Source organism: Pleuronectes platessa, chromosome 18, assembly GCF_947347685.1.
Source record: "Pleuronectes platessa chromosome 18, fPlePla1.1, whole genome shotgun sequence".
Lineage (NCBI taxonomy): Eukaryota > Metazoa > Chordata > Actinopteri > Pleuronectiformes > Pleuronectidae > Pleuronectes > Pleuronectes platessa.
The window spans coordinates 1381502-1395275 of record NC_070643.1 but is presented as its reverse complement, the minus strand read 5'-3'; the positions used below and the strand labels follow the sequence as shown (position 1 = coordinate 1395275).

At 41.5% G+C, this 13774-nt stretch overlaps 2 protein-coding genes across 2 annotated transcripts; one reads left to right on the top strand and one right to left on the bottom strand.

Moving 5' to 3' along the window:
• Positions 1–12: 12 nt before the first annotated feature.
• On the top strand, positions 13–2319 carry pex11b (peroxisomal biogenesis factor 11 beta). Its single transcript, XM_053447090.1, has 4 exons — positions 13–285; positions 725–840; positions 918–1119; positions 1443–2319. The coding sequence occupies exons 1-4, from the start codon at positions 230–232 to the stop codon at positions 1840–1842; spliced, it is 774 nt and encodes a 257-aa protein (XP_053303065.1). The 5' UTR covers positions 13–229; the 3' UTR covers positions 1843–2319.
• A 391-nt stretch (positions 2320–2710) lies between these two features.
• ilf2 (interleukin enhancer binding factor 2) lies at positions 2711–9738 on the bottom strand. The gene is made up of 15 exons (XM_053447089.1): positions 9586–9738; positions 9109–9168; positions 8591–8633; positions 7408–7512; positions 7228–7305; positions 6953–7055; positions 6581–6646; positions 5772–5888; positions 5175–5253; positions 4989–5076; positions 4836–4897; positions 4632–4746; positions 4312–4402; positions 3607–3767; positions 2711–2878 (listed from the first exon to the last, which is right to left on the bottom strand). Exons 1-14 carry the CDS (start codon positions 9588–9590, stop codon positions 3616–3618), a joined length of 1164 nt encoding a protein of 387 aa, XP_053303064.1. The 5' UTR covers positions 9591–9738; the 3' UTR covers positions 2711–2878; positions 3607–3615.
• Positions 9739–13774: the final 4036 nt, after the last annotated feature.

Here is a 13774-nt window from a genome sequence, read left to right as displayed (position 1 = left end):
CAGTAGGTGGCGGCAGTCGATCGTTAAACGCAGAAGGTGGAACGCGGACATCCGTCAGAGAACCAGTGGACGTGCTGTGGTAATAAGTGACCTCAGAACACTGCTTTAGACGACATCCCCTACAGCACAATACACTTGTTAACCAGCGGAAACAGCAGCAGTTTCACGGCTGTTTCCATTGCCTTAAAAAAACAGCTGGTTCCCACCACACACCGAGCAGCAAGCCGGTATGGACTCGTGGCTCCGCTTCTCCGCTCAGAGTCAGGCCAGGGAGCGACTCTTCAGGTAAACTCCAGCTGCCTCAGACACATCCCCTCCTCCACTTAGGACACGTGCTCAGCTTGTCCTCCTGTAATTGGCCATGACTGACCTCAGTTTGACCGCAGTGGGTTGTCACGCAGCAGCTGTTGTCATAGCAACAGGTCTTCGATCCCTAACTTGTTAAACGTAATGTGGAGGTTTCAGGCTCAACCAACTCTAGACACTAATGTGAGGATGTTTTTATCACAGCTGGAAAAGTGCAGTGAGTTACAGGTTCGAAAACTGCAGTATAGTTTATTATTTGACTGACACGTAGACCATGGAGTCTCCTGACCCAGTGCAAGCTGGGAAGCTTTCCAAAAACTCATACTTTGCCTACATGTGGTCATATTTTGGTGATTGATTGATTGACTGGGAGGTTCCCCATCACTGTGATGGACTAACTCTGCGACTGGTTTAACAGGGCTACTCAGTATGCCTGCACCCTGTTGGGCTACGCCCTGCAAAAGGGTGGGGCAGCAGATGAACTCCGCAAAACCGTCAGTCAGCTGGAAGCACACATGAGCCTGACCAGAAAATGTGAGTGAAGCAGCCATTTTGTAGTTTTAAAATTCCAAAGTGGAAAGAGCGTGACTGATGTGTCTGTGTCCTAACAGTGCTGCGTCTTGGAAACTCTGTTGAGGCACTGGAGTCAGCCAAGAGGGCCATCCACCTCTCTGACAGTGTGCTGAGGCTCTGTCTGACCATCAGCCACCTCAACAGAGCCATGTACTTTGCCTGTGACAATGTTCTGTGGGCTGGAAAGACGGGCCTTATCTCCAAGCTGGACCAGCACAAATGGAGTCAGAGGTCTTTCAGGTGATCCAGGTTCTTGTTTCCATCCAGTCTACATTAACTTTATAGTCACAAACATATCTTCAGCACATAGAACAATCAATACAGATCACTTAACCTGCAACACTTTATATGGTCCATTTGAACTAGCTTTGTATCCACTTGTTAACGTTGAATTGGCCAACGTGTACTCGTCACCTCTAACTTATTCACAGGAAAGATGTACATATAATCATTTTTACAAGAACAACCCGGTTGACCCTAAAGTCATAGCTGGTACTTTGTTGACAGATTACTGCTGTGGAGCCATAATTCCTTCATAATATATATGTGGTTAAACTCTGCAGGTACTACCTTTTTGCTCTGATCCTCAACTTGACTCGAGATGTGTACGAGCTTCGGCTCCTGATGGAGAGTGAAGTGCGCTACAGAGCCGCCAAATCCCCACCCTCACCCTACCCCAGCACTACTCTGCCCATTGACCCACTGTCCTCCTCCTCCGCCACTCCGGCATTACCTGCTATGTCTGTGTGGCTCCACAGACAGTTCAACCTGATAGTGACTGTGCTGTACAGCAACCCGCCGCTGCTCTTGGACCTGCTGAAGAACGGCTGTGATATCTTCATCCCTTTGGACCGGCTCAGGATTTACCCCACAGGGCAAGGCTTTGTTGGGGCCTGTGGCTTGGCCTCCTCTGTCCTCTCCATCCTTACTATTGTCCACCCCTGGCTCAAACTCAAGCCATGAACCCAGATACAGGGTGGAGTGGTCTCGAGGAGCCACACAGAGGACTGAGACCATGCAGTAAACATACTGATCTTCCTGTGAAGTAAGAGAAGTTCAAAAACTGCTAAACACCTACCAGCCTCACTGAGCAGAGCTGCTTCAATTAGTCCACTCTGGGCTAAGGTGTAGTGATGCTGCATACATCCGTAACATTATTCTAATGGTTGGGGTGGGTTGCATGTGTGCCTGTAATGGCCTTTGTAGGCATCTGAATTCCTCCTGACATCACCTTTATTCATGCAAGGAGTCAAACTGTAACATTCTGACCCAGCTGTAAATCTTTCAGTAAGTGTTATTAGCAAAGCTCTTGTTAACAACTAATTTCCAAATAAATGTATTTTAGGTTAGAGTCTCTCTTGGGACCATTAAAAGTGTAAGGTGTTGGTCAAGACAACATGCAGTTTTTAAATCTTGTAGAATTAAAAGGCAAACTAAAAAGTTGATTCAGCGTTTCATTTTATGTCAAACTGCCCATAACCAGCCATAGTCAGCATCATCTGCCATGAAACTCTCATAACATCAGAAGTCCTTGTACACAGTCAAGAGTATTGAGAAGAAGTCAACATAGTTAGCCAAGACATTTTGTCTTAACCACTAGCTACACAACAGTGGGCAACAGTCTACTTATTGAAGTGAAACACTGCAGACCCATTGGTCTCGTTTGACCCCATTAATAGCACTGCTATGTAGATTTAAATGTTTAGACCTTGCTATAGAGAACATTTAATTGGCATTATTTGAATGTGTGTCACACAGACAGACAGAGAGAGAGAGAGATCCACCCCTCTCATTATCTTCTCTGACTTTGGCACAAACAACAGGACTCAAGTTAAATAAAAAAAAAAAATCTTTACTATTAACTAATACAAAGAGGAGGTACAAACAACACAGGCAAAGTAAAACCAAGACAATAAAAAAAAATCTTTTCCTTCAAGTCCAACACTTCCTGCTGCTGTCTTTGCCCAGGGAGGAGTTCCTCATCAAAAACCAATACTCACTGTGGAAGGAAAACATAGCACAAGTGATATAACCTATGAGTTGTGTCAGTAGCTGTACATGAGAATGGCTAACTGACCAAGGCGAGGAGCTTATTTATTTTCCTTATGACATTATTCCTGTCATTTCAAAGACCTCTGCAAACCAGAGAATAATCAAAGCCTTCGGATATTTGCCATTTAGGCACAGACAGAAACGACTCAGCCAATGAAAGTGTGCTGACCGAAAAAAAAAATAAAAATACATTTCTATATTAGCCTCAAGCTCGTGATGCAAGATGTATAAGCCTTCTCAGCCATGACTGCAACCATAGTTTCTTAGTTTCACATAGATGTTTGTTTTGTAGTCATGTTTAAATCATGTACAAATCAGAAGATGGCGGTAATGCATCTAAAAGTTGTTTCTGCAGATTCCAAGTCTCTAGAATCGCCACTGTGAAATAGTCTCCTACAACGAGTATGTTCTTAGATTTAACAGATTTTTTATATTAAAATCGTCAGAACGCACACACTAGATGCTTTGGCCAGAATGTGTTTTTTTTGTATTTTTTTTAATTGTTCAAGAGTTGAAAATCCTCTAATGTGCACCAGGCTGTACACATTGTCAAATAGAAAGCATAGTTATGCTTTGCAGAGATGACAGCGCTATTAAAATCGAAGTAGGGAACATGTACAATATGTGAGCTGCTGAATGTTTGTAGGTTGTGGTAGAATGTAGAGATGCTCTAACCTGAGCTCATCACTCCTGGGTCTCCATGTTCTCATCCTCGACATCTCCTCCCTCCTCCAACGCTTCATCTTCCTCCTCCTTCCTCTCTGGAGGTTTCTCATAGGCCTTCTCTGATGGGGTGACGATCACGCCGTCCCATGTAGACATCTCCGTTGCCAGGTCTGCAACAACATTATTATCATTGGGAGCTGCTACTTGATGTTGGGGACACTGATTGTTCATGTCCACACCATTGTCATCACTGATGCTACAGTGTTTTTTTACACAATTTGTGGGTGTTTGAATACTTGAGTGTGAACACAAGGCAAGGGGCACTGCTTTACACTAGAGCAAAAACAAAAACACCCAAGTCACAGATGTTATGAAGGTAAAATTAGTGTAAAATTTTGTTTATTCTGAAGTTGTGGTGGGACAAGTGAGGCTAAGGTTGGCTGCCACTATTTAGGTTATTGTTGGGAAACACCAATAGTTCTAGAAAAAGCCTATTAACATAAAACAGAACAATGGCATGTGGGAATAGTTTGAGATTTCAGTTATAGCTCAATGACACAGACAGCAGAGTCTGCACATGCCATTGCATGTGCAGACTCTGCACACTCATAGAGTAGGCGTTTGTTCTAACCCATACAAACGCCTATATACTCTGTGAGTGTTCTACCCCTGCAGTAAACAGGAAACCTGTCATAGTGAAAATTATATTCTTACAGCTGGCATCTCCCTCCAGGCCAAGGATCTTCCTGTATCCTCCATGAGAAAGCACCCTCACCAGAGTCTGAGCTGTGAAACACACCATGTCCTAAACAAATGCACACAAATTAAATTAACAGTCACCGAATTCAGTATAATTTACGGTGATCAATACTGGATTTTCTGAGGGAATAAAGATGTGTATGTGACAGTTGCGCTATGCCTTCTACAACAATCAAAGATTCCAGTTAAACAGCCGGAAAGGAGTTTATCCTTATATGGCGTCCTAAATCCAGCAACCTGTGTCATTGGCAGTAAAGTAGAAGGATCACACTTACCTGCTGTTCTAGAGTCATGACAGTGTGCACTCTGAAGTTTCCACTCTCACAGGGGTCAGTGATGCCCACAGAGCCGGGTAGAAAGAGACCAGCAGCCAGCATCTGCAGGCAGCGCCTTCAAAAAAAAGTCCAACACTATGCTTAAACACAATGTCCCATCTGTTGCGACGATACAAGCGAGACCTGAGGTGAAAGGTAACCAACCTGTAGGCCACATTCAGGGACAGGGGCTGCCTGGATGGGTTGTTCATCACTGCAGAGTGGCCCTGCAACACAATGTGTCCCCAGTATACCATTAAAGGCCTAAGATGTAAATGTTGTCTAATCGACTGTCAGGACTAAGAGACGTAATCTTACCAGCAAGTCCAGGATCCAGGGAGTAAGGGGTTCAAAACCAGGGAAGCGAAGCCTCAGGTCCTTCAGCAGGCGAATCAGCACTTTGACCCTAAAGATTGATAATGCAGCTAGTTAAAAATGATGTTTGTATTGTGAAGTTGTGCCCAAGCATGAATTTGCTCTGGTGACAAAACAAGATTTACGCACGTTGACTGAGAGGCGTTCTCCTCAAACCAGCGGGCATGGCGGATGGCAGCGAGCGCACTCTGCAGCACCTTAATGTCCACTGAGGAAAACACGAACACAAGCGTTAAGGGCTGAATTTCAACCAGAGACCTTGGACCCGTGCTACCCCTGAACTCAAATTATAATTACAAGATAAAGCCCTGAAACAAATCCCAACATTGATCAACATAAGAAATATTTTTAGAATATTCTGAATGTGTATCATCAATATATCATTCGGTGAAGTCTGAATAAATCTGTAGGCTATTTAAATGCTTTTAAGAATTTTGGTGTCAAGATTGTGGGAAATCGCATGGGGGAACACAGCAGTGATGTACACTCAAACATCAAAGCCATCCCCAGACAAGTAGTTACTACCACCAGATCTAAGAAGGTACTTCTGTTCCTGGAGATATGTTATCCTCTAACCCTTTTCAGCACCAAGATAATTAAAAGATAATAATGCTCGAATGCACTGCTGGGTAACGCTATCCTATTTACAGAAAGAAAAACTTGGTACAACTCTAATACATTGTCAGTGTACAACTGGGTTGTTATGCGTGTCGTTTAAGCTTTTACAGTGCAGCTCAGGATCCAGCTTGCGCAGGTTGGGAGGAACAGTTGTGATGAGGATCTTGACGGTGGCATCAGCTGAACTGATCTCGAAGCCTGTCTCATTGGTCAGCATTGACAGCACTGAAAAAAGCAGATTCAAGGTCAGCTGCCTGTCACACAAACATCAGAATGGATTGAGGGCCACATCACTAAATGCTTTAGAATACTTGACCTACGTCACATACGTGCCCCCTACCTAAAAGTGCAGGAACCCTAAACTTAAATTCATTAATTTAATTTGTTTTACGTACATTTATTACACATTTCTTTTAAGATTGCATAACTTCAATGGAAAACTGCAATCAGTTGTAATGGAATAAGAATCGTTCAAGTACAATTTGCCCAACAAAAGCCAAACTACAAGTGCTACAGGTAAGTGCACCAGAGTTGATGATGGTTACCATCTTCTAATCACAGCGGAAGATCTGTAGACTTTAGTAGTGTCAGCGGACTGGTTCTTAAAAGGTTTGCTGTTTGAACTAGCTCTGAAGCATTAGGTTCACTTTGGTGGAAGGGGGATACCTGTGTCCCACTTTCTGTCTGGTGCGATTTACTCTGTGCAGCTTGATGCGGCTGAACAGTGTGCTAGGCAGTATAAAAATTGCTACGGAGTATAAAAACTAATTAATGCAAAAAATAAATGTGCATTGCATGTCTTGATTTTCAAAGACTACGCATACAACGTGAAGTGAAATTACATTCCACTGTTAAACCAGATATGTATCTGAAAATGTCTTCTACCAGAAGTGAGGAACCCGGCATCAGTGCCTTACCTTCAGCAGGGTCTTGTGTTCGAAGGGTCTCCACTACTTTGTTTCCCAGTGCAGCAACTGCCTCCACTTTAAAGAAAAAAATCCAACATAACACAGAAGATGGGATTATGTATAGAGTTCTCTTCATACTAGATCAAAAGATGCTGATTATTATGTCAACCACACTTTTGACTCCCGACACAGAGGTCTGCAAAGTGATAAATAGGCACAGAGTTTAACCAAAAATAGAGTTGCCATTGACAAAAAATCTCTTAAAACTCATCCAAAGGGCCTAAAAAACTCAAATGATAAGTATAGCAGCAGCTGTTTAATTTTATACAATGTTCATTTTTACACTTTCTAAGCACATGTGATTTCTAAGAAATCACTCACGTGTCGGGAGAATTTTGAGGATTACAACCAGGTCAGCGACGTTGTGTCCGGTTGTCATGGTGCCCTTCTTGTAAGAGCCCACCTGTCGTACCTCTTCAATTTGCTATGAAAGAGACACAGGATCAACATTATTAAAAAGGAATTGTTTTAATATTATTATATATAGATTATATCACTCTCATGTTTTTTTTTAATTCTTGAAACTATTCATATCAATCTTTACTGGTCACACATCATAATACAGCTTCAGCGTGTAATGTCAATCAATGACTTACCACTTCAAAGTTGCCGGGTGCAACAATCAGGTTGTCGATAACATTATTGATTTTAGTGACCAGGGACAAGATGGAGGACTATGCAGGAAGAGACCGGGAAAAAAGTTTTCTGTCAATAACCAACACACTGAGTATAAAGAAGTGAGAGTAACTTGTATGAGTGCAGGTCTGTGGACTGACCTGCTCAGCTGGTGTGGGGCTCAGGTCCTGGTTTCTCTTCAGCAGACACTCGTTGAAAGCTGTCTCATCAGGAGCAGGTTTCACTCTGGGAAACGCCATCTCACACTTGTGACGAACAACAGTCTGTTTTAGTACTTAGTGCTGCTATGCTAGCTGTGGCAGTTTTATAAGGAGAACATGGTCTCCTCAACACAAGTTACAAAGACAAATCTGTGTTTGTGAACGAAAACATTTCACATTGCTGGAGTGATGTACAGTGTGGCCCAATTATTTATTTTTTTAAAGAGGGGCAAGTCCTACACACAAGGTTCATGTTGTACATCCCATATTCAGAAATGAAAATTGGTCTCATTGGGGTTAACAAGGTGCAACATCCTCTGCCCTTGACCCTCAACAAGAGTAAGGAAAAAATAAAAAAATAAATAACCTTTTAACAAGGTTAAAAGAACGTAGAAACCTCAGAGGGATATCTGAGGGATCCCTCTCCCAAGACGGATGAATGTTCAACTCAACACATCAACAAAATAATAGTACAAGACTCCATGTTCTTGGTGTGAGAGTAATTCAAAGCCCTTTTGAGGTTAACGTTGCTCCTCCACGTGAATAGAGGCAGTTCACGAAGACCTGCTCACAGGTAGTAATATGCTGTGGGTAATACATCAGGGTAAAGGATTCAGTAAGCTTACCAATAAAAGTGATGGCATTGGAACTCAGCACACATGGCTGGAAAACGCAGATAGTAGCACTGATGTTTTCAGCCTATGCCATGCAACAGCCCTCAAATTGTTCAATAGTTCATTAAATCACATAATTAAAAAAGTCGACATAAATAAAAGGTGATTTCATGTCGACTGTAGGGTTCTAATTTAATCCAAAAAGTCAAATGATTTGCTTTGTCAGCTCTAAAAAATGTGTGCGCTATAGTTACTATGACTGAAACGCAGTTAGAACCATTCAAACACTGTGGACATGGTGGGGATGTTTACTCATGAAAGTGTAAGTTGAGCAGGACCCCCTTCTTTACTAATAGTGTCTTGTTGCTCTGTGAAAAGCTCCTTTCACAGGAAAAGCTCTCAGGACAAAACAAGAGTCTTTGAAAATATAGTTTTGGACACTGACATCACTCGAAGGTTCGCTTATAGGTACAACATAGCATATCTGACCAACCACACTTTTTACTTACCACATAAAAATCAAATGGGATGTGTGGGACAAATGGACGGTACCTAAGAAAGGAATGAGGAAGAGATACACATTATGCAGTTTTCTAATAATGACCTCAACCAAACAGAATATCTTATGTACACTTGGGACAGGGAACATTTGGATAGTTATACATTTTGTATTCTTCAGACTGTCGGCCACCCCAGCTCATTCCGGTGGAAATAAAGAAAAAATGTTCTGCTTTAAAATGCCAATACTTCGTCCATTAACATGTTCAGAAATTGAATTTCGGGTCTATTTGACCAAATTTGCCATACCTACTAGCACGCCTGAACGTGCATTCTAAGTAGGTTGGTATACAATGATGATATAAATATGCATCACCCAGCTCCAGGTAATCATTAATTATTACTGATACTTTTTAAGTGAAAGGGAACCACGATGACCCTCATCTATTAACATCGGGCTAAGCTTTAGAATCATGATGCCTCCATTTGTTGATAACTAATGTGAGGAGCAGCCTACGGTTCAACTCACCCCTGGACCAGTCCTCCCCGGGAACCAAAGCGGCCTCCCCGGCCCCTTCCGCGGTCTCCTCTGGACACAAACACAGGAATGCAAGAAGACTCAGCTTGGTTTGATATTTACGATTTGATCTCACTGTTTAGACGAAGGCTATGTTGCTAAGCTAACGTGTAGGTTCATTCATTCATTCACTCACTTGGCTAGGCCACACTAGCTAACGTAAGCCTACCGGGCAGCTTTTAAATGATCGATATTGAATGTAGAAGAACCACGGCACTTCAGCGATGATGTCGTATACACGCTTCACATCAGGATTGAGAATTCATATTATGACTAATCCACCTAGTTAAGGTGTTGGCTAGTATGCAGCGTTCAAACCATGTACGTTGCTATCTTACTAGCAACATGTCTGCTCGCGTCAACACTCTGCTCATACAAACTGTTATACACCATGGAATTTAATGTCCAGCATAAAAAAACGACAAATACCTCATTGCGTACGACGTTTTGGCAATCTAATTCGAAAATCTTGTGAGAAAAGGTTCAACGTTCCTTCGTGGAGTTTCTGCTGCTTGTTTTCAGTTTCTTCTTCTTCTTCTTCTACTTCTTCTTCTTCTTCTTCTGATTTGATTGGCGGCTGGCCAACTAGCTTATAGGCGCATTACCGCCGCCTACCGGACTTGAGTGTGGAACATGAGGTTGAAACAAAAATAGACTACACTAAAAAGTATACTACATCCTTCTTATTAAACACTTTTTATGCTTAGGTTGGGCCATGTGTTAAAACTCTTTGAATAGATGGTGGCTACATGTTAGCCAAAGCGAGAAGCTGTATCCAGCTTCTGCTTTCACACCTCTTTTAGCCAAGATCTCTACAAAGTGCATCTAAATGTTGAATTTTCTTGCCTCATAGCTTTTTTTATGCTCCAACAGCCACCCCAACCAATTAAATATGGACCATGCTCAGATGTTTCTGAAGTTCCTATCATCTTAAAGGTAAAGCAAAAAAATAAGGATAAAATAAAAATCACATGTGGGATTTGTGAAGTCTGAGATACCTCACAAAGTGAGAGTAAAAGCTACTGCTAAGCTATTTGCAATTTTTTAATACCCCTTAACTCCTAGCTGAGCTTGGTGCGGTGTGATTCAGCCAGTGGGCTCTGAGAATATATGATCTTACATAATAATGTTACACGTTAGTATCCCTATGGACAGAGTGGCTGTAACAACAACAAGATTGTGTTGTGTGGCGCTGCTGGTGCAGCAGCAGTAAACTTCTTTTAGTCTCTGTGTAGGGGAAGAGCTCTGTGTGTGGCTGGCTTATCAAGGAATGATGTGGACACAGCTATCCAATGAGGATTTTCTTTGATCACAAGTACAGATATACAGATATTGACACATTTTACTCGGATAGTACTTGTGCTCTTAAAAGTACTATATCCGTACCAGATACTCGTTTCATCCGAGTATTCGGCTCAACCCTAGTATGGCCTCAACTTCACATAAAAGAGTCATCTATTTTTAGGTCACGCAGAAGAGACTTCAGGACCCTTTTCAATAAGTTGACTTGTCTCTCCCACACTCCCCCAAAATGAGGTCCAGCAGGTTGCCTGAAAATCCACTTGATTTCAATCTGAGCAAGAGTATCCTAGAATTTGGCCTGATTCCACTGCTGCATAGCTGCCCGTAGCTCTTTATTTGCACCGACTAGGTTGGTGCCATTATCTGACCTTATAATGGACGTTTGACCTCTTCTGTGCAAGAAACGTCGGAGGGTGTTTAGGCATGAGGGTACAAACCTAGAACAACAAGAATCAAGAAAGTAAAATTTCTTCAAAAAGAAACCAAAACTTGCTATAAGTAAGTGGCATTTAAGTGCTACTAAATTGTAAGTTAAATTTTTTTTTAAGATAATAATTATATTCTAAGACATTGATGAATGAAAAATGGATGGAGGGCCGCATTTGGCCCGCGGGCTGTAGCTTGGACACCCCTGTGGTAGAGTATCTGAATAGACATATTGTATATCAATAATAAGAACAAATTGCAGGTCATCCAGGTTTTAATGTCCTTGAAACATGCTTGAAGTTAAGTTATACTATTCTGGTTATATTGATAGGTTTAAATGGGTGTCCTCTGCATAGCATTGGAAATTTACAGAGTGTGTCCTAATAATGTTTCCTAGTGGAAGCATATATAATGAGAATAAAATTAGGCCGAGCACTGTGGTTAACTTTGGTGCGCACAGATGACTTATCATTGATCTGCACAAATTAGAATCTGTTTGAAAAATAGGATTGAAACCAGTTTAGGGAGGTTCCTTTTTATTTCCAATCATCTATTAATTCATATTAATTTCGATCTGTGTGCATAACCCCCATTTTCAGTTCCTTTTATGATGTCTTGCTGATTCAAAAATATGATAGGGGAGAGCGGGGTAATGTGGGACATTTTTTACATTTGCTCCCCTCTAGGCGAGCTAAACTGATATATCAGTAAAATTTACACATTTCCCATTAATTCAGGATGTTTTCTTTTTTTTTTCAATATTTTATTTATAAATTTTCAATATATAAAACAGGCAATAAGCATATTGTGACAGAAAAAAGACACATTGAACAAGTGTTCATGGACAAACACATATTGTACAGACAGCAAAAAAAACAACAGAGAGTACAAAGAGAGAGAGAGACAGAGAAAAATAAATAAATAAATAAATTTAAAAAAATAAATAAATAAATAAATAAATAAAGGGGACCTGCTCTGAAACAGTACATACAATTATCTACAGAACATACCTGTCATTATATAGAAGTCAAAAACATGAAGTTACGTTGATAGAAAGGAATGTGAGTGGAGCATGACTATCACTGTTGGGTCATTCTTGACAAATATAAAAAGAAAGGTTGCCAAATCTTATCAAAGGCTGCAGAGCTGAGAGAGACATTGTGTCGGATCCTTTCCATATGCAGCAGACTGGTAGTTTCTGAAAGCCAGGCCTTAAAGGAAGGCGCCTCACCACTCTTCCATAAAGTCAGCATGTTCCTTTTTGCTATGACCATGCCGTATTGTATAGTCCTACGGTGTTCGTTGGTGAGCATAGAAAGGTGCTGGGAGCCACCTAAAATTGCAGTGAATGGATCTGGAGAAATATTACACTCATATACCTCAGAAAAGCATTTGAAAATATCAGACCAAAACTGGTTCAATTTGGGACAAAACCAAAAGAGATGGCCTAAGGTTCCCTCAGCTGACTGGCATTTCGAGCAGATTGGGGATACAGAGGGGTAGAAAGAATGGAGTTTGGTACAGGAATAATGTAATCTGTGGACAACCTTAAATTGAATAAGTTGGTGCCTTGAATTTATTGAACATTTATGAATATCACCGAGGTAGGATTCCCAGTCATTGTCGCTTATCGACAAGGCTAAGTCTTTCTCCCAAGCCTCCTTTAAGTGCTGGGATGAGGTCGGGTTAAGTGAGGTGAAAAGATCAACAAATCGCGAAGTGAGTTTCTTAGAATCAGGAGGTCGAGTCAAAAGAGTGTATAATTCAATGGGAGCTGGCAACGATTGAAAGTCAGGAATATTTTTGCGGGTGAAATCTCTAATCTGCAGGTAGCGGAAGAAGTGCGTGTCTGACAGTGTATATTTCCCCTTCAGCTGAGCAAAGGTGGCAAAAGTCTTGTTAAGATAAAGGTCCCCAATGGTGGCAATACCTTTATCCCTCCAGAAAAGGAAAGTGTTATCAGACAATGAAGGTGGGAAAGCGTGGTTTCGGTAGAGAGGGGTGTAAGAGGAGATCTCAGGCAGGTTAAATGATTTCCTTATTTGATACCAAATTTTTAAAGAGCTTGTAACTATGAAATTATTTCCAGCAATGGATTTTAAGGGTTGAGCTGAGGAGAAGAGGAGGGCTGGCATAGAACTGACGGGGAGACTTTGTTCAATTGCGAGCCAAGATGGGGTGTGGGCAGTAACATTACCCTGATGTGCGTTTTGCCAATACATTAACGCTCTGCAATTCGCTGCCCAGTAGTAGTGGCAGAAGTCTGGTAAACTGAGGCCACCAGCTGATCTGGGTTTGGTTAAATGTTTTTTAGCAATACGATGCGTTTTGAAACCCCACACGAAAGGTAGAATGAGTGAGTCTAATAATTTAAAAAAGGATTTGGGCAAGAAAACAGGTAGATTCTGGAAGAGATAGAGGAATCTGGGAAGAGTTACCATTTCGATTTCATTGACACGACCTATCAGAGATAATGGTAGCAGTCTCCAGGATTCGATATTCGATTTTAATTTATCAATCATGTCCAGGAAATTCAGTTTATAAATTAACTTGGGGTCTTTAGGGATTGTGGTTCCTAAGTATTTGATTTTGTCTGTTACAATTTTAAATGGCAGGTTTTTAAGGAAAATTGGGTCCAGATCACCTGTAAGGGGCATGAATTCACTTTTATCCAGATTTACAGTGTAGCCAGATATTTCACCAAATTTTTCAATGAGTCTTAATAAAGGGGGGAGGGAGTCTTCTGGGCGGGATAAAAACAAAACTACATCATCCGCGTACAGCGAGATACGGTGGTCGACCCCCCCAAGGATTACTGGGGCAATAGAAGGGTGGTTCCTGATACTGACAGCGAGGGGCTCCATTGCAATAGCGAATAATAATGGGCTGA

Coding starts and splice junctions, on each gene's coding strand:
- pex11b (XM_053447090.1), top strand. CDS start 230: ATGGACTCGTGGCTCCGCTTCTCCGCTCAGAGTCAGGCCAGGGAGCGA. Junction 841..917: donor CATGAGCCTGACCAGAAAAT/GTGAGTGAAGCA, acceptor GTGTCCTAACAG/TGCTGCGTCTTGGAAACTCT. Junction 1,120..1,442: donor TGGAGTCAGAGGTCTTTCAG/GTGATCCAGGTT, acceptor TAAACTCTGCAG/GTACTACCTTTTTGCTCTGA.
- ilf2 (XM_053447089.1), bottom strand. Junction 6,647..6,952: donor CCTCAAAATTCTCCCGACAC/GTGAGTGATTTC, acceptor TTTTCTTTAAAG/TGGAGGCAGTTGCTGCACTG. Junction 4,747..4,835: donor TCCCTGAATGTGGCCTACAG/GTTGGTTACCTT, acceptor TTTTTTTTGAAG/GCGCTGCCTGCAGATGCTGG.